Source organism: Spodoptera frugiperda, chromosome 18 (genome assembly GCF_023101765.2).
Source record: "Spodoptera frugiperda isolate SF20-4 chromosome 18, AGI-APGP_CSIRO_Sfru_2.0, whole genome shotgun sequence".
Classification (NCBI taxonomy): Eukaryota; Metazoa; Arthropoda; class Insecta; order Lepidoptera; family Noctuidae; genus Spodoptera; species Spodoptera frugiperda.
This window is the reverse complement of record NC_064229.1, coordinates 2,663,530-2,684,045: the sequence shown is the minus strand read 5'-3', so window position 1 is coordinate 2,684,045 and position 20,516 is coordinate 2,663,530. Positions and strand designations below refer to the sequence as shown.

At 34.6% G+C, this 20,516-nt stretch overlaps 2 protein-coding genes across 51 annotated transcripts in view; one reads left to right on the top strand and one right to left on the bottom strand.

Annotated features, from left to right (window-relative positions):
- Positions 1-20,516, top strand: part of LOC118277991 (dystrophin, isoforms A/C/F/G/H) — a 438,713-nt gene that overhangs the window by 247,223 nt on the left and 170,974 nt on the right.
- On the bottom strand, positions 1,890-18,856 carry LOC118278257 (basic proline-rich protein-like). 50 transcript variants are annotated; one of them, XM_050700094.1, is made up of 56 exons: positions 18,698-18,856; positions 18,517-18,588; positions 18,283-18,378; positions 17,818-17,952; positions 17,699-17,734; positions 17,299-17,328; positions 17,161-17,211; positions 16,852-16,890; positions 16,719-16,760; positions 16,596-16,640; positions 16,480-16,509; positions 16,336-16,386; positions 16,205-16,246; positions 15,917-15,946; positions 15,274-15,318; positions 15,094-15,153; positions 14,923-14,991; positions 14,730-14,774; positions 13,717-13,758; positions 11,873-11,917; positions 11,088-11,129; positions 10,919-10,969; positions 10,737-10,781; positions 10,587-10,628; positions 10,424-10,474; positions 10,259-10,300; positions 10,095-10,139; positions 9,985-10,014; positions 9,141-9,182; positions 8,974-9,024; positions 8,813-8,854; positions 8,650-8,700; positions 8,341-8,382; positions 8,145-8,195; positions 7,980-8,021; positions 7,816-7,860; positions 7,706-7,735; positions 7,544-7,585; positions 7,031-7,075; positions 6,880-6,921; positions 6,711-6,761; positions 6,530-6,574; positions 6,389-6,421; positions 5,385-5,553; positions 5,173-5,217; positions 5,022-5,063; positions 4,884-4,934; positions 4,354-4,395; positions 4,185-4,235; positions 4,023-4,064; positions 3,866-3,910; positions 2,750-2,791; positions 2,459-2,488; positions 2,330-2,371; positions 2,216-2,254; positions 1,890-1,928 (listed from the first exon to the last, which is right to left on the bottom strand). In XM_050700094.1, the coding sequence occupies exons 1-53, from the start codon at positions 18,768-18,770 to the stop codon at positions 2,485-2,487; spliced, it is 2,613 nt and encodes an 870-aa protein (XP_050556051.1). In that variant the 5' UTR covers positions 18,771-18,856; the 3' UTR covers positions 1,890-1,928; positions 2,216-2,254; positions 2,330-2,371; positions 2,459-2,484. The 50 variants fall into 50 exon arrangements, with proteins under 50 accessions (XP_050556051.1, XP_050556080.1, XP_050556082.1 ...); XM_050700093.1 differs by lacking the exon at positions 1,890-1,928 and adding an exon at positions 2,074-2,112; XM_050700091.1 differs by lacking the exons at positions 1,890-1,928; positions 2,216-2,254; positions 2,330-2,371; positions 2,750-2,791 and adding exons at positions 3,028-3,072; positions 3,367-3,411; positions 3,571-3,612 and having other exon boundaries at positions 2,471-2,488.

Below are 20,516 nucleotides of genomic sequence, written 5' to 3'. Positions count from 1 at the left end.
ATCAAAGTGTTAAACGTCATAATCATGTCTATCGCGTTATCGCAAAACATTTTTGCATTAAAACTACATCAAAATCCATTAATTATAAAATCGATTCTATCATAACTCTTTGAACTTTTTTTTAATAAGAAATAAGTACTACATGACAGGCATATAGACAGATAAGAAGATGCGGGATAATAAGAGATATTAATATAAAAATTTCAATTGACCAATGACAGACATTACAAACGATTGTACCGATGACATGGAACAAACAAGAGAAGAAGAAAGACAACAAATGTCAATAACCTTTGAAGTCAGTAAAAGAATTGATCAAAGGTATACCCGATATTTTAAAGAAGAATTTAACATTGTGGACAAAATGAACATCAACTTAGAAAAAGACTTTATGCGAAATGAAAGGAAAAGAAAAAATATAAAAAAAATATTCATTCACCTGGAGCCGGCAGTGGTGTAATATTTTCTGGTGCTGTTAAAAAATAAGTAAATGCTTTGAGTAAATTGGCATAAAAAATATATTGCAAAGAAAACTGATACTTTAGTTATGATTACGTAAATTAAATAAGTTCAGTCACGTACATAAAATGGCAAACAATATACCTGAGAAGGTGTATTGTTAAATTAAGAAAAATAAATGGTCAAAAACTGATTCAATACATATATGTCATTATTTTAAACACAAAAATAATAATAAATAAATTAGCTGTAATTTACCTGGCAGTGGTTCCGGTAATATCTCTATTACTGAAATTAATACAAAATAAAGTAATTAGAATAAATCTTACAAATCCATAGTTTTTATTTACAATCAATTATTTTATGTTAAAAATATACCTAGAGGTAGAGGAGGCAATGGTGCCGGAATATCTGAAAAATAAAATTATATAAGTATCTTAAATCCATATCGCAATTTAGAAGATAATAAAAATATTAAAGTACTCATTGTTGTAATAATACTCAACGTCATTGACCATATCGGGTCAGATTTAGTAAAAAAATATAAAAAAAAATATACCTGGAGAAGGCGTAGGTGTAGCGTCTGCAAAACAATAAAACATATTTTATACTCATCTTTACTCAACAAAAATAAATTATTTTAGAAAAAAAATGTAAATATACCTGGCGCGGGGTGAACCGGTGGAATTATTGGGAGATGTGCTGTGGATTATTAGAAAAATTAAATAAATAAAAGTAGTCATTTTAAAAACAATATTACAAACGAAATGAAAAAAGGAAAAATAAATACAGTTTCAAAAGAAGCAGAAATAGTAGACCATAGTAAACGTAAAATTCTAGCTAAGACTCAGCAATATATACATATTCATTAACCAATGAAAATAAAAATGCAAGGATCATGACAAGGCTTTCGATAAAAATAACTGAAGAATCAATACGATAAGATCAAAATTAAGACACATTTTAGAAAGGAACTTGATGGACCTACACAAATACATATAGAACACAAGTTAAAGAAATTATATAAACACGACTTTCGAAAAAGGCGTTCTGTCAAGTAAAAGCAATATACTTGGCAATATAATTAAAGCAATAGACTCAATATATGACAGTGGTAATAAAATCGACGTTGACAAACAAATTACAATCACGATCAACGGTTTTCTCTCAAGTCTGGCCCTAGATGAAGCTGCGGCTTTCAAAAGTAGGAAACGATAGGAAAGATGCGTCGAAATTAAAAGTAGACGACTAAAACGTTCACTATAAACTCGCCCCAAACGTTTTCGTCGGAAAAAATCGATAGATCATCTTATTTACCTTCAGGAGGTGCTATGTTTATTACTTCTGCAATGAATTTAAAACGTATAAATTAGTAATATTGTAGATTTGTTGTAATTCATGTACAATCCATTGAATGTATGGCGTACCTGAATGAGTTGTCACAGATACCGGAGGTCTCGGGACTAGATCTGCGGAAGATCAACCAAGTAACTATACTGGTAGTGTTTGAAGCAATGTTACACTATTACAGAACACATTGTTGAAGATTTACCGAACTGGAGTACTGAAGTGATTATAATGATAGTTGATATAATGTAAGGCTTTGAAATGTACCTGGTTGTAGAGGTGATGGAGGATGTGGCAGTGGTTGCTCTGTAAACAGTTTGAAATGTATCAAAACAATCATCCTGTTTGAATGTTGAACTAATAACGACACCAAATCAATGCTAAAAAAATACAAAAGACATGTAATTACCTGGTGTTCCTGGAGGTGCAGATTCGTCGATTGTGTATCCTGGTGTAAAATAAAGTTATTGTTAAGAAGATAAAACATTTCATATGGATTGTGTAACCTTATAAATGTTCTTACCTGGTTGGATAGATGAGAGATACCGGAACGGTTCGTTCAGCTCTGTGAAAGAGGTGCATTGAATAGATTCACATTGGCAACATTACTAAAACTGTTAAAAAACTAAACAATTAATTATTATTGCCATACCTGGTGCCTGTGGCGCTTGTGGCAAGTTAGCTGAAAATTTAATATCAGTTTTAATAATAATGATAAATGATAAATATGGAATTGCTATTCTCCAAATATTGGTTATAAATTTTATTATAATGTGAACCTGGGTGATGTGGCGGTGACGGTGAGGGCAATGGAAGTAATTCTGTAAATGTCAGTATCCAATTTAGACTTTCTCCATTTTCTCACGAAATACCAAATTATAAGAATGTGTTGTGAAGCTAGACTTGATAAATATATTAGATCAAAATAAGGGTTGAAGTGTACCTGGATGTAGAGGTGATGGAGATGGATGCAGTGGTTGTTGCTCTGTGAATAATAGAGTTAAATGGTATTAGTATTACTTAATTCAATTAAAAAATATTATCTATTTTAGCTCTGTGGTGCTCTCTTAAATTCGAAGTAACCGTTTGTATTTGATTGATATTATACCTGGCGATGGATGTGGTTCAGCAGAAGGTGCTGCGGAAACAAATATTTATACAAAAAATAAGACCTCAAACGCCCACTTAATAATAAATTGTTTGAATTAGACAAGAAATCACCTGGATGAGGTGCCGGTGGACCAAATCCTGGCGCTACTTCTGGAGCTACTTCTGGAGCTAATGAAAATAAATTTATTTTTAAAACTTTTAAAAAAACTTGGTACTTATGGTCATATGACACTGAATCGATTAAAGATATCAGCCTCAATATTCCTCTTCACACACATTCATAGTACATAAATTCCAAGATAAATAGAAGCTTAACATAAAAAAGTATGGTGATTGAGAAGTTTGTATTTGGCTTAGAAGAAGGAGCTGCAAGAACAAATATTTGTACCAAAAGTGACACTTCCAAATCCTACATTACAACAAAATTGTTTGAATTAGACAAGAAATCACCTGCATCAGGCGCTGGTGGACCAGCTTCTGGGGCTACTTCTGGAGCTAAGGAAAATGATGAAGTATATTTAATAAGTGGAGCACAACGAGTTGGTATAGAAAATACTAGTGATATAACTGAACCAGGCTGTGCAGACAGCAATGTGGATAGAGGTCACTTAGCAATCCAAGAGAGGGAAGTTACTGAATAAAGTTGAAATGTACCTGGATGTAGGGGTGATGGAGATGGTTGCTCTGGTTGTTGCTCTGTGAATAACGGGGTGTAATATGTTTTGTACTTAATAAAACTTAATAAGAATACATAAAAGAAAGCGGTATTCTTTTCAATTTCAAGTAAAGGCACATCACCACTTAGTATTTGCGTAACGATAATTGTGCTTAGTGATGGATATAGTTCAAGAAAAGGAACAAAAAAATGTATATTTATTCAAGTAGTTCTCAAACTAAAGTTTGAGAGTGAAATATTACATAATAAATTGTTTAAATTAGACAAAATCACCTGGAGAAGGTGCCGGTGGACCAAATTCTGGAGCTGCTTCTGGAGCTAATGAAAATAAAGTAGTTTTAAGGAGTGGGACACAAAGAGCTGGTACACACAATACTAGTGAGGATACAGAAGAGAATATTATGAAATTTTCGTAAAAATTACAATGTACCTGGATGATCTGCCGGTGACAGTGGGGGTGATGGAAGTAATTCTGTGAGGAACAATATTCTATTTAGAATTATTTTATTTTCATTGTCGTTATTGTGATTTCGGAACCATTGTTTATAAGTGGGATAAATGTGCAAAACTTTTTAAATAATATGTAATGTACCTGGATGTAGAGGCGATGGAGTTTGATTCCATGGATGCCATGGAGGCAGCTCTGTGATGAACAGACAAAATTGGCATTAATTTAACTTGATCCAATTCACAAAAGCTGAGATATTTTCCGATATTTAAACTGGCCAATGTGAGCGAGTAAATCTTTGATTTAAATGTACCTGGATGTAGAGGCGATGGGGATGGCTGCAGTGGTTGTTGCTCTGTGAATAATAGAGTGAAATAGTTTCTGTACTCAATTGAATTCATACAAATCTAAAGATCTCAAATCCACACCAAATAACAAATTGTTTGAATTAGATAAGTAATCACCTGGAGAAGGTGCTGGTGGACTAGATCCTGGAGCTACTTCTGGAGCTAAAAATATACACATGAATGTAAATAAATAATTTGAATTTGAATTTAATAAAGAAGTATGTTTAATGAGTGGAGCTGGTACAAAACTGACTATTAATAAAGCACTGGACAAATGTAGGATATTTTTGTTTAGGTAACTTATTTTAATATGATCTTTACAAACTATAATATACCTAGTTGATCTCGTGGTGACGGTAACGGCGATGGAAGTAAGTCTGTGAGGGGCAATATTCAGTTTAGAATAATGATTCTATTTTCATTATCGTTATTGTGATTTCGGAGCCATTGTTATAAGTGGAAATGTGCAAAACTTTTGAAATAATTTGTAATGTACCTGGGTGTGCAGGCAACGGAGTTTGATTCCATGGATGCCAAGGAGGCAGCTCTGTGAAGAACCAACCGAAATAGTATTAACTTCACTTGATTGGTTTCAAATTTCAAGTAGCTTTATATTTGATATAACTGTATGTACCTGGATGTAGAGGCGATGGGGATGGCTGTAGTGGTTGTTGCTCTGTGAATAATAGGGTGAAATAGTTTCTGTACTCGATTGAATTCATATAAATCTATATATCTCAAATTCACACCCAATAACAAATTGTTTGAATAACACAAGTAATCACCTGGATGAGGTGCCGGTGGACCAAACTCTGGAGCTACTTCTGGAGCTAATGAAAATGAAGAAGAATGTTTAATGAGTGGACAATACTAGAGATACAGCTGTACCTGCCTGTGCAGGCCATAATATGCTGATGGACACGTACTTTACTTTTCCTAACACTTGCAGTAGTTTTTACAAAATTTTATTAAAATATTGAAATCAGTTGAAAGATACCTGGATGTGGAGGCAACGGAGATTGATTCCATGGATGCCATGGAGGCAGCTCTGTGATGAACAGACAAAATTGGAATTAATTTAACTTGATCCAATTCACAAAAGCTGAGATATTTTCCGATATTTAAACTAGCCAATGTGAGCGAGTAAATCTTTGATTTAAATGTACCTGGATGTAGAGGCGATGGGGATGGCTGCAGTGGTTGTTGCTCTGTGAATTACAAGTTTTTTTCTGTACTTGATTTCATGGAAAGAAAAAGACGTGGTGTTCTTTTAAATTTTAAATAGCCGTTTGTTCACACCAAATAACAAATTGATTGAATTAGATAGAAGTAATCACCTGGAGAAGGTGCTGGTGGACCAGATCCTGGAGCTACTTCTGGAGCTAATGATAATAAAGAAGTCAATGAGTGGAGCTGGTACAAAACAGATTATTTATAAAGCACTGGACAATTTTAGTTTAAGTTACTTAATATGATCTTGACAAACTATAATATACCTAGTTGATCTGGCGGCGACAGTGGGGGTGATGGGAGTAATTCTGTGAGAAACAATATTCTATTTAGAATTATTTTATTTTCATTGTCGTTATTGTGATTTCGGAACCATTGTTTATATGTGGGATAAATGTGCAAAACTTTTGAAATAATATATAACGTACCTGGGTGTAGAGGCAACGGAGTTTGATTCCATGGGTGCCAAGGAGGCAGTTCTGTGAGGAACAGAGTGAAGTAGTATTAATGTTACTAGATTGAATTTATACAAGACAGAGATAATGTTTTAAATGTCAAGTAGTCGTTTATATTCTATAATATAAAAATAAGTAGGGTTTTCCTTCCTGACGCTATAACTCCAGAACGCACGAGCCGATTTCCACGGTTTTGCATTCGTTGGAAAGGTCTCGGGCTCCGTGAGGTTTATAGCAAAGAAAATTCGGGAAAAAATTAACATTGGTGGTGAAACGGAGTTCGCCGAGTTTGCTAGTTTGATATAAATGTATGTACCTGGATGTAGAGGTGATGGAGATGGTTGTTGCTCTGTGAATAATAGGGCGAAATAGCTTTAGACTCGATTGAATTCATACAAATCTAAATACCTCAAATTCACACCAAATAACAAATTGTTTGAATAACACAAGAATTCACCTGGATGAGGTGCCGGTGGACCAAACTCTGGAGCTACTTCTGGAGCTAATGAAAATGAAGAAGAATGTTAATGTGCAGGCCATATGCTGATGGACACGTACTTTACTTTTCGTAACACTTACAGTAGTTTTAAATAGTCTTTACAAAATTTATTAAAATACCGAAATCAGTTGAAAGATACCTGGATGTGGAGGCAACGGAGGTTGATTCCATGGATGCCATGGAGGCAGCTCTGTGATGAACAGAGAAAATTGGAATTAATTTAACTTGATCCAATACACAAAAGCTGAGATATTTTCCGATATTTAAACTAGCCAATGTGAGCTAGTAAATCTTTGATTTAAATGTACCTGGATGTAGAGGCGATGGAGATGGCTGCAGTGGTTGTTGCTCTGTGAATAATAGGGTGAAATAGTTTCTGTACTCGATTGAATTCATACAAATCTAAAGATCTCAAATTCACACCAAATAACAAATTGTTTGAATTAGATAAGTAATCACCTGGAGAAGGTGCCGGTGGACTAGATCCTGGAGCTACTTCTGGAGCTAATGAAAATAAAGAAGTATGTTTAATGAGTGAAGCACAAAGAACTGGTGCAGACAATACTAGTGATATAGCTGCAACTAGCCGTGCACACGTTCTGAACTCTTACACCACTTTAACTCATCACTTTTTAAAATTGTCTACAAAATTTTGATCAAAAGACTGAAACTTATTGAAGTGTCTACAAAATTTTAATGTACAATTAAAAAGACTGAAACAACGAATTGAAATGTACCTGGATCCAGAGAGTCTAACCCGTGGAGTACAATGGAGATGGTTGTTGCCATGGAGGCAGCTCTGTGAAGAACGTAGTTATGTAGAATTAATTTTATTTGATCGAATTCAATAACAACAAAAAGTAAAAAAAATATTAAAATAGCCATAACTTTTAGGGGAGGGGATTCGATACCCCCGACTTTTCGATATTTGAATTCAGAGGTAGCCATCTATATTTGATATATTATATGTACCTGGGTGTAGAGGCGATGGAGATGGATGCAGTGGTTGTTGCTCTGTTAAACACAAGTTTAAATATTCTTTGTACTTGATTTGATTTAAACATAATTATATACTCAAAGCTTTGATGTTCTTCTAAATATTCAAGTAGCGTTTGTATTAAACTAATATTATACCTGGCGATAGATGTGATTCAGGGGAAGGCGCTGCGTGAACAAATATTTTTTATATGAATTATAAGATCCAAATTTCACACTATCACACACAATTAGATACAAGTAATCACCTGGAGAAGGTGCTGGTGGACCAAATTCTGGAGCTACTTCTGGAGCTAATGAAAATAAAGAAGTTAATGAGTGGAGCTGGTACAAAACAGACTATTTATAAAGTACTGGACAATTTTAGTTTAGGTAACTTATTTTAATATGATCTTTACAAACTATAATATACCTAGTTGATCTCGTGGTGACGGTAACGGCGATGGAAGTAAGTCTGTGAGGGGCAATATTCAGATTAGAATAATGATTCTATTTTCATTATCGTTATTGTGATTTCGGAACCATTGTTTATAAGTGGGATAAATGTGCAAAACTTTTGAAATAATTAGTAATGTACCTGGGTGTGGAGGTGATGGAGATGGGTGCCATGGGTGCCAAGGAGGCAGCTCTGTGAAGAACAGAGTGAAGTAGTTTTAATTTTACTTGAGAGAATTTATAAAAGAATTTGTTTTCGCAGTACTAGCGATAAAGCATTGGACAATTATATTTATTTTTCGTAAAAGATAATATATTTTATAACTTCAATAATATACCTGGATGATCTGGCGATGACGGTGTGGGCGATGGGAGTAACTCTGTGAAAGGCAATGTTCAATTTCAAATATTCTTTTTTCATAATTGTTATTTGATTTTGGAGCAATCGTTTATAAATTAATGGGATGAATAGCAAAAAAAAATATTTGAGTTGAAAGGTACCTGGGTGTAGACAAAGATGGTTGTTGCCATGGAGGCAGCTCTGTGAAGAACGTAGTTATGTAGAATTAATTTTATTTTAGCGAATTCAATAAAAACATACATATTTGTACAATTAAATTAGCCATTTATAATTGATTTAAATGTACCTGGGTGTAGAGGCAACGGAGTTTGATTCCATGGGTGCCAAGGAGGCAGCTCTGTGAGGAACCGAACGAAATATTATTTACTTTACTCGATTGATTTTATTAAAGACAGAGATATTATTTCAAATTTCAAGTAGCTCTGTATATTTGATATAACTGTATGTACCTGGATGTAGAGGTGATGGAGATGGCTGCAGTGGTTGTTGCTCTGTGAATAATAGGGCGAAATAGTTTCTGTACTCGTATTCTACTTTTCCTAAAACTTACAGTACTATTAAATAGTCTTTACAAAATTAAATTATAATACCGAAATCAGTTGAAAGATACCTGGATGTGAAGGCAACGGAGGTTGATTCCATGGATGCCATGGAGGCAGCTCTGTGATGAACAGAGAAAATTGGAATTACTTTAATAAAAAAAATCACAAAAGCTGAGATATTTTCCGATATTTAATCTAGCCGATGTGAGCGAGTAAATCTTTGATTAAAATGTACCTGGATGTAGAGGCGATGGAGATGGCTGCAGTGGTTGTTGCTCTGTTAAATACAAGTAAAATATTATATGTACTTGATTTGATTCGATTGAAACAGATCTACAAAAGCTGACATTTCTTTTAAATTTGGAATGAAGCCAATCTTCAACCAAATCAAAAGGAATTTAAATTAATGGGTCCAATCATGGGAACTGGAGAAAATAAAGTGGATTTTTGAAAGAGTGAACACAAAGAACTTGCTGTACAATGACTAGGACTCATGAACAGTGGAGCAAAGTTCTGTGGACAGATTAATAAAAAGCGTTAGACTGTGTATTTATTTTAAATATAAAGATCATTTGTTTTATATCAATATATGTACCTGGTTGATCTGGCGATGAAGGTGTGGGCGATGGGAGTAATTCTGTGATAAGTAATATTCAATTAAGAATAATAAATAATTGCATTATCGTTATTGTGATTTCGGAGCCATTGTTTAAATGTGGGAAAATTTTAATCAAAACTTTTGAAATAATTAGTAATGTACCTGGATGTGGAGGCAACGGAGATTGATTGTTGCCATGGAGGCAGCTCTGTGAAAACGTAGTTAAATGTATTAACTTTACTTGATTGAATTCAATAAAGACTGAAATATTGTTTCGTATAATGAAAGTAGCCATTTATATTTGATTTATTATATGTACCTGGGTGTAGAGGCGATGGAGATGGATGCAGTAGTTGTTGCTCTGTTAAACACAAGTTTAAATATTCTTTGTACTTGATTTGATTTAAACATAATTATATACTCAAAGCTTTGATGTTCTTCTAAATATTCAAGTAGCGTTTGTATTAGACTAATATTATACCTGGCGATAGATGTGATTCAGGGGAAGGCGCTGCGTGAACAAATATTTTTTATATAAACAATAAGATCCAAAATTCACACTATCACACACAATTAGATATAAGTAATCACCTGGAGAAGGTGCTGGTGGACCAAATTCTGGAGCTACTTCTGGAGCTAATGATAATAAAGAAGTTAATGAGTGGAGCTGGTACAAAACAGACTATTTATAAAGCACTGGACAATTTTAGTTTAGGTAACTTATTTTAATATGATCTTTACAAACTATAATATACCTAGTTGATCTCGTGGTGACGGTAACGGCGATGGAAGTAAGTCTGTGAGGGGCAATATTCAGTTTAGAATAATGATTCTATTTTCATTATCGTTATTGTGATTTCGGAGACATTGTTTGTAAGTGGGATAAATGTGCAAAACTTTTGAAATAATTTGTAATGTACCTGGGTGTAGAGGCAACGGAGTTTGATTCCATGGATGCCAAGGAGGCAGCTCTGTGAAACACCGAGCGAAAATGTATTAACTTTACTTGATTGATTTTATTAAAGACTGTAATATTGTTTCAAATTTCAAGTAGCTCTTTACATTTGATTTAACTGTATGTACCTGGATGTAGAGGCGATGGAGATGGCTGCAGTGGTTGTTGCTCTGTGAATAATAGGGCGAAATAGATTTAGACTCGATTGAATTCATACAAATCTAAATATCTCAAATTCACACCAAATAACAAATTGTTTAAATAACACAAGAATTCACCTGGATGAGGTGCCGGTGGACCAAACTCTGGAGCTACTTCTGGAGCTAATGAAAATGAAGAAGAATGTTAATGTGCAGGCCATATCCTGATGGACACGTATTTTACTTTTCCTAAAACTTACAGTAGTTTTAAATAGTCTTTACAAAATTTAATTAAAATACCGAAATCAGTTGAAAGATACCTGGATGTGGAGGCAACGGAGATTGATTCCATGGATGCCATGGAGGCAGCTCTGTGATGAACAGAGAAAATTGGAATTAATTTAACTTGATCCAATTCACAAAAGCTGAGATATTTTCCGATATTTAAACTAGCCAATGTGAGCGAGTAAATCTTTGATTTAAATGTACCTGGGTGTAGAGGCGATGGAGATGGCTGCAGTGGTTGTTGCTCTGTGAATCACAAGTATTTTTATTTTTGTACTTGATTTCATTGAAATAAAAAGCTGTGGTGTTCTTTTAAATATCAAGTAGCCGTTTGTTCACACCAAATATTAAATTGTATAAATTAGATAAGTAATCACCTGGAGAAGGTGCTGGTGGAAAAGGAGCTCTTCTGGAGCTAATGAAAATAAAGAAGTTAATGAGTGGAGCTGGTACAAAACAGACTGATAAAGTTCTGGACAATTTTAGTTTAAGTAACTAATTTAATATGATCCTTACAAACTATAATATACCTGGGTGATCTGGCGGTGACGGTAACGGCGATGGAAGTAATTCTGTGGGGGGCAATATTCGGATTAGAATAATGATTCTATTTTCATTATAGGGATTTCGGAACCATTGTTTTTAAATGGGATCTAATTAAATTTAAAAACTTTGAAATGTGTTGTAATGTACCTGGGTGTTGAGGCAACGGTGCTTGATTCCATGGATGCCATGGAGGCAGCTCTGTGGTGGACAGAGGAAATTAGAATTAATTTAATTTGATCCAATTCACAAAAGCTGCCAATGTTGAGCGAGTGAATCTTTGATTTAAATGTACCTGGATGTAGAGGCGATGGAGATGGCTGTAGTGGTTGTTGCTCTGTGAATAATAGGGTGAAATAGTTTCTGTACTCGATTGAATTCATACAAATCTAAAGATCTCAAATTCACACCAAATAACAAATTGTTTAAATAACACAAGAATTCACCTGGATAAGGTGCTGGTGGACTAGATCCTGGAGCTACTTCTGGAGCTAATGACAATAAATATGTTTAATGAGTGAAGCACAAAGAGGTGGTGCAGATAATACTAGTTATAAAACAACCTTTGTTTGGAGGTCAGTCAGTGATCAAAGGAGGCAAAGTTACTGAATTGAATTGAAAGGTACCTGGGTGTAGAGGCGATGGATGCCATGGTGGTAGCTCTGTGAAGAATACAGTGAAGTAGTATTACTATCAGAAAATGTTTAAATTAGACTAGAAATTATTTGTAACCGTTTTAGTTAGAAATATATAGATTATTCGTCTTATTTACCTTGTGGTGGGAATATGTTAATTACTTCTGTAAATAGTACAAAAGGTACAAATTAGCGATTTTGTTAATTTCGGTGGATAAATCATGTACAAAACATTCAATGTATGGCGTACCTGAATGAGAAGTCACAGATACCGGAGGTTTCGGAACTATATCTGTGGAAGATCAATCAAGTAACTATTCAAATTATACTAAGGGATTATCTTTAAAGCAATGTGAAAAGTGTAAGGCTTTGAAATATACCTGGTTGGAGAGGCGATAGAGGATGGGGACTACCCCATCTTTGATACAGAGGAACCACTATACATGATTGCTCTGTAACAAGTTTTAAATGTATCAAAATAAGCAACAAAGAAATACTAGTAGTAGAAGTAAGATGTCGCTCTCCAAAGAATAGATTATTAAAATCAAACAAAAATTCACCTGGATGAGGTGCCGGTGGACCAGCTTCTGGACCAGCTTCTGGACCTACTTCTGGAGCTAATGGAAATAAAAATATATTTAATGACCGTAGAGCAAAAAGCTGGTACAGACTACTAGTGATGTAACTGCACCTGGTTTTGTCATTGTTTGTAATTGTGCAAAATCATTGAATTAGTTGTAATGTACCTGGGTGTAGAGGCGACGGAGATGGTTGCAATGGATGCCAAGGAGGCAGCTCTGTTAAGAACAGAGTGAAGTGGAATTAATTTCATTCGATCTAAGCTAAACCAAATCAATCCAACCAAATCCAAACAAAAATCAGACATATTTTTCTATAATTAAAGTGGCCGTTTATATTTGATTTAAATGTACCTGGGTGTAAAGGTGATGGAGATGGTTGCAGTAGTTGTTGCTCTGTTAAACACAAGTTTAAATATTCTTTGTACTTGATTTGATTTTAACATAATTATCTATAAAAAGCTTTGGTGTTCTCGTAAATTTCAAGTAGCAGTTTGTATTAGACTAATATTATACCTGGCGATAGATGTGATTCAGGTGAAGGCGCTGCGAGGCCAAATATTTTTTTACAAAGATATGAACTAAAACTGTTACCAAATCACAAAATTGTTTGAATTAGATATGTAATCACCTGGAGAAGGTGCTGGTGGACCAAATTCTGGAGCTACTTCTGGAGCTACTGAAAATTAAAGAAGTATGTTCTGAGTGTACGACTGATTGGACAATTTTGTGTAATTTGCGATTAAGTTACTTATATTTATATATTTTAAATACTATAATATACCTGGTTGATCTCGTGGTGACGGTAACGGCGATGGAAGTAATTCTGTGAGGGGCAATATTCAGTTTAGAAAAAATATTCTATGTCCGCTGTCGTTATTGTGATTTCGGAGCTATTGTTAATAAATGGGATACATTTTTAAAATAATTTGTAAAGTACCTGGGTGTAGAGGCGACGGAGATAGATTCAATGGATGCCAAGGAGGCAGCTCTGTGAGGAAGATAGTGAATCAGAATTAATTTTGCTTGATCATATTCACAAAAATCAGAGATATTTTATATTTGATTTAAATGTACCTGGATGTAGAGGCGATGGAGATGGATGCAGTAGTTGTTGCTCTGTCAATAAAACATTGAAATATTTGTAGTGTTTGATTTAATTCGAACATAATAATTACAAGAAGCTTTTTGTTGTTTTAAATTTCAAGCAGCTGTGTATAAAATTGATATTATACCTGGAGATAGATGTGCTTCAGGAGAAGGCGCTGCGGGAACAAATATATTAAATATATTTTTTTACAAAAATAAGATCTTAAGCTTTTACCAAATATGAAATGTTTTGAATTAGACAAATAATTACCTGGATATGGCGCCGGTGGACCAGCTTCTGGAGATATTTCTGGAGCTTATGAAAATAGTGAAATATATTTAATGAGTGGAGCACAACAGAATACACCTTTATTTGGAGGTCAGTCACTGATCAAAGGACGGATAATTACTAATTGAGTTGTAATGTACCTGGGTGTAGTGGCGATGGAGATGGGTGCCATGGATGCCATGGTGGTAGCTCTGTGAAATAGTGAAGTAGTATTACTATCAGAAAATGTTTGAATTAGACCAGAAATAATTTGTAACCGTTTTAGTCAGAAAAAATGTTATTACATATATTATTTATCTTTATTACCTTGTGGAGGCGATATGTTAATAACTTCTGTAAATAGTACAAAAGGTACAAATTAGCAATATTGTAGATTTCTGTGGATAAATCATGTACAAAACTATCAACTTGTGGCGTACCTGAATGAGAAGTCACAGATACCGGTGGTTTCAGGACTAGATCTGTGGAAGATAAATCAAGTACTTCAATTCCTAAACGTATTAAGGACATAATGGACTACTGAAGTGATCATAATGATATTTGATATAATGTACGCTTTGAAATATACCTGGTTGGAGAGACGATAGAGAATGGGGTAGTGGTTGCTCTGTAACAAGTTTTAAATGTATCAAAACAAGCAACAAAGACATACTTAAGGTAAGATCTTACACCTTTTCAAAGAATAAATTGTTTAAATTGAACAATAAATCACCTGGAGAAGGTGCCGGTGGACCAGCTTCTGGGCCTACTTCTGGAGCTAATGGAAATAAAAAATATATTTAATGAGCGAAGAGCAAAGTGTCTGTACTAGCATACAGACTACTAGAGATGTCACTACACCTGGTCGTGTAATTGTTTATTAATGGAATAAGTGTTCGATATTATTGAAATGAGTTGTAATGTACCTGGGTATAGAGGTGATGGGGATGGATGCCATTGATGCCATTGATGCCATGGGTGCCAAGGAGGCAGCTCTGTGAAGAACAGAGTGAAGTAGTATTATTTTTTTCTATTGAATTTTTAAAAGACAAGGTTATAGATTAGCATGTAGCCCTTCATATTTGATTTCAAAGTACCTGGATGTAGAGGTGATAGAGCTGGATGCCATGGTTGCCATGGGTGCCATGGAGGCAGCTCTGTGAAGAACATAGTAGAGAAGAATTAATTTTATTTGATCGAGTTTCTAAAGCTTTCGCTTCAAAAGCGAGTGATAGTCTTAAATTAAAAATAGCCGTTTATATTTGATTTAAATGTACCTGGGTGTAGAGGCGATGGATGCCATGGATGCCAAGGAGGCAGCTCTGTGAATAACAAATTGAAGTAGAATAATTTTTAAATTATCAATTCTCCCGAAAACAGTGATATATTATCATAAATGTCATAAGTTGTTAATATTTCACTATTGTACCTGGTAGTTGATCTGGCTCAGTGATTGGCACTGCAAAAATAAATATTTATAGAAATAGTAAGATCTCTAACTTCCATCAAATAACAAACAATTCGAATTAGACAATAGATCACCTGGATGCGGTGCCAATGGACCTGCTTCTGGAGCTACTTCTGGAGCTAATGAAAATAAAGAAGCACGTTTTATGAGTGGACCACAGGGGCATGCAGACAAAACTGGTTATATAACTGTATTAGTCTGTGTAGACGGTCGTGGAGCAAATTGAGTACAAATTTTGAAACAATCATGAAATTCACAACTCTCTTTAATAATATTTGTATACTTAAAATCACTGTAATGAATTGAAATGTACCTGGGCCTAGAGGTGATGGAGATGGTTGCCATGGATGCAGTCCTATAAAGAACAGAGTAAAATACTTTTAGTTTTACTTGATCGAAGTAATAAAACTAGCCGTGGTACCTTTTCTTTTAAATTTCATTTATTATTGTACCTGGTAGTTGATCTGGCTCAAGAATAGGCGCTGCGAAAACAAAAAAATTATCAAAAAATTTGATCTCCCTATCATACCAAACATAAACAGTTTGAATTGGACAAGAAATCACCTGGATGAGGTGCCGGAGGACCGGCTTCTGGTGCTACTTCTGGAGCTAATGAAAATAAAGAATTACGTTCAATAAGTGCTAGTACAGACAATACTAGTGTTGAAGCAGTGGACAATTTTGTAAAATGATCGTTACAGTTCCTTATTTTAATATTTTCTTTAAAATCTGTAATATACCTGGCTGATCTGGCGGTGACAGTGGGGGAGATGGAAGTATTTCTGTGAGAGGCAATTATAAAGTCAATTAACAATTATTCTTTTTTCATAATCGTTATTATGGCATGGTATTCATAAGAGTTGTAATGTACCTGGATGTAGAGGCGATGGGAATGGATGCCATGGTTGCCAAGGAGGCAGCTCTGTGAGGAACATAGTGAAGTACTATTAATTTTACTTGATTGATTCAAACGAATTGATCTTAAATGTCATATAATTGCATTTGACTATTGTACCTGGCAGTTGATCTGGCTCAGTGAATGGCGCTGCGAAAACAAATATTCATACAAAAAATAGGTCTTCAAACTTCAACCACCAAATGACAAATTATTTGAATTAGACAAGAAATCACCTGGATGAGGTGCTGGTGGACCAGCTTCTGGAGCTACTTCTGGAGCTAATGAAAATAAAGAAGTACATTTAGTGAATGGAGCACAAAGGGCTGGTGCAGACAATACTGGTCTTATAACTGTACCTGGCTGTTCAGGCTGCAGTAGAGGAGATAGTGGTTGAAGGTCTGTGAATAATACATAATACATTATGTAGTAGTGTAACAGTATAATGCTAGGTATCGTATGGTATCAGCAGAACTAGTAGTACTATTGTACCTGGCGCTTCAGCTGGATGTGGAGCTTCTGGATGTGTTTCTGTGAATATAGATTATGCTTTGTTATATCCTTGCTAAGTAATTCAATAGGTACTATCAAAGTATAAGTAAAAATTGTGTACTTAAGAGGTCTTGTGAACATCACAAACGTACTATGTTATGGGCCTTCCTGCTAAAAACTCTATGTTGTCTTGAAATGGCAAAGAATATTTTTAATCGACTTCCCATAAATTAAGAATTCGGCTGGCATCATTTTTTATGATGATTGAATTATTCTTTTTGATCCAGTTAAATTAAAATAGTTGCGTACCTTTTTGAGGATATGGTAGTAGTGGGGGTATTGCTGGTAAGGGAATGTATTCTGTAATAGTAGATAGATTTTTGTAATAAGTTATTGCGAGTTAATTGGTTACTTCATAGAAATAAAATTACAGTCAAAATAATTTACCGAATTTAGGACTCCAAACCAACCGCGTAGCTAAAGTTTAATAAAAATATGTGTTAGTCGTCTTCAAACTTAGTTCACTTTTCAACACAAATGATATATAAAATCTTTGTTCACTTCGATACACAGACACAACACCTAAACACACGGAAATAAAAACACGAAACTAATAGCAATACTAATCTCTGAAGAAATCAAATGATCTCAACCAAGCGAAATGCAAAGATGAACAATATTAAAATGTCATCAACACATCCTAAACAAGAACACCAAGAAAATGACCAAATACACGCTACGCAAGATAAAACAAGCACTTCAGAAGGAGATAGACACTTTGAACAAGAAGACAGAAGGAACAGAGACAAGAATAATAAGAAACATTATAAATGGACAAATGACTTACCTGGATGAGGAGGTAATGGGATCGCATTATGTTCCTCTGTAGAAGAAAATAATGAATGATTACATTCCGCAAAATTAAATAAAAGATAAAGCAGCAATAGAGACTAATGAGTGACTCACCCACGCACAGGTCACAGGCCACACACTTGGAGTACAGGAGGCCTATTGAGGAACTGAAGCAGGCGCAGACGAAACATATGGCCCCTCTCTTCTCGTAGTACATTTCACCCTGTGAGTGACATTTGTGTAGCGAATCTGTGGACCAAAATGTACAAATGTTATTCTGTATGCATTTTTCAATATTTCTGTCTGAATTCTCTTTTCCATGTATTAGTTGTGATTTTAATAATACCATGTAGTAATAGCAAAGAACAATACTAATTTGTCACTATTTTAAGTCGACTGGGTTTTTACTTTTATGTTAGTAGATGGATAGCAGCGTGATCCGATATATATGACACTTCTCCATAAACCAAGACTCTCAACTTAGCGTGGAGAGATTATTTCATATGTAGAGGAAACCCATAGTTCAGTGGAATATTGCAGATGATTGACTATTGATGAATAATGATATCAATACTATACCTAAGGGTAGCGGCAGTCCAATCAACTCGTTTGGGTTGAACATTCGACTCTCATCGGAGTCGGAGTCCTCAGCTGTTACATCTTCAGATGTTACATCTGTGGAAGGTACAATAAATATAATATACTTGTTTCAATATGGGTTTAAATAATAACAATAATTTAAACAGTTTCCCATTGTTACCTTCTTAAAATAGGCCCGTTAATATATTGAAACGTCACCAAATAAAATATTACCTTCAGCTGTAACATCCAATACGCGGCCGCTACGCAGCTCAGCCAACTGCGATGATGCAGTCGATAGGTCATCTTCATACGCAATAAAAAAAAAAAAAATGCAAAAAAAAATCCAATCATTTCGGTCTATCTACACATCCATTGTTTTATGTCGGTACTGTAAAATAATGGTTGAACTTACCGCTATCGGGTCGCGCAAGGACCCCTACAGCCAAAACAAAGAGAAGCCATAGGCTCCTCTTGATCTTCACCATGATACTTGGACCCGAGCTGAACTTTGGACCCAACAGTGAGTTGCGCACAACTCACCGAAGATACCGGCTCCCTCAACACTTGCTCTATATAAACCATTTTTCCTTTACGCATTGAAATGTATGTCCAATCGATTTGTATATTAAATTCACAATAATATATATTTTTAATCTCATTTTAATATATTTAAACGAAGCGTAAATATGTGAGGGAATTAATTAAATTTTTGCGTAACTTTTTTATACGTTATAAAGTGGAATGGCAATCTTCTAGTTCTGGCGACAGTTGTGTCTGACACTCGGGGAGTGGGTCAATATGTCACCTGCACCGTGCTGCCACCTGTCCTCTTTGGAAGCAATAACCGTCATATTTATCTTTTTCTTTACACCTTAGATTGAGATAAAAAAATGATGTGAATATTTTGCTCTACTATTATTATATCTTACAATTTTAGAATTGAATCTACTGAAGTGCCATTGTTCTGCACCCCAATGGCAGATTCGTTTTTACCGAACTTTTAATTTCGACATTCGATACATTTCAATTCCTTCGTCCTTTTAGCACTTATCACCACAATGACATAAAAGTTACATTTAAAATGTCTGAAAAACAAGAGCAACAATCGGGGGTCCCCGCCACAATGGGGCGGGCGGCCGGAAGCAGGCCGGGAGCCACCGGAACCGGAAGTGCGACCCACTAATGACGCTCCGTGGCGCCATCTACGTGCAAGCCTGCGTGAACGTTACCATTGTTGTTGAAATGAAATTTTCCAAATGTGTTGTGTGAAAATTAAATGGAATAACATAATATTTTACCAAACTGTGGTTACACGTGCAGGGAGTTAGTTAATAACTTAATTATTCGATTAGAGCTTGACGGTTTGAATCAAAACCTAAATATGATTAATCTAAAATCCATCTTTTTAATACAAATAATTTTATTCATGATATAACAATCCAAAATCCAATTTGCTTCGTAGACTGAATACAGAAAATATCAGACGAATCTATTCGAAAACGAATCAGTCCCATTTGGCGGGAACATGATTGATTAATCCAAGATGGCGGACATTGTTATTGACAGCTGACATTGCAGGATACGTCAATACGTGTGTGCGTGTGTTAGTTTATGGAAAATACTTTTATCATATTTAGGTGTTATTTAGTTGATTTTATGATGATTATGATACCTTGTATTTGTCATTTACCTTTTCGTTTAGTTTCATTTAAAAACGAGGATGAACATTCACTTTATTATAACGAGTTTGGATGTTAAACAATATAAAAAGTAATAAGATTTACGTACACGGACCATTAATAAAGAATTCTATATCATTATGCGAGTTATACGAATTACTGATTAAAAGGCTCCCCCGAGAGTTTTTCCTTTGGCGAAGTTTCCCCTAACTAGTTGCTAACTGGCTGTACTGAGCATACATTCCACTTGAGCACGTACTAAATAAATTTTACTAAGCTTTTTTTATTTTTATACATTGTAATTTTTTAAAGGAAAATTACACTAATTCAATATGTTTTTTTAAATTTTTTTAGCTATGCATGGACTGTTTATCTAATACTAGCTTTAAAAACAAAATGAATGATTTTCTATTTCCTCGAATCTTCTAAGATGCATTACTTATCATTATGTTTTCTGTTGTTACAGGTAAGAGCTCGAAACATGATTGCACTACAAATACTATGATGATAAGGTAAAATATTAATAAAATAATTTTATATGAAACATATCTA

What these genes read in the sequence shown, in the direction of transcription:
- LOC118278257 (XM_050700091.1), bottom strand. Translation starts at nt 18,770, where the DNA reads ATGGTGAAGATCAAGAGGAGCCTATGGCTTCTCTTTGTTTTGGCTGTA. An exon ending in TCCACCAGCACCTCATCCAG is followed by an intron (nt 16,510 to 16,595) that starts GTGATTTCTTGT and finishes TTGTTTTCGCAG; the next exon opens with CGCCATTCACTGAGCCAGAT. An exon ending in TCCATCGCCTCTACACCCAG is followed by an intron (nt 15,154 to 15,273) that starts GTACATTTAAAT and finishes TGTTCTTCACAG; the next exon opens with AGCTGCCTCCATGGCACCCA.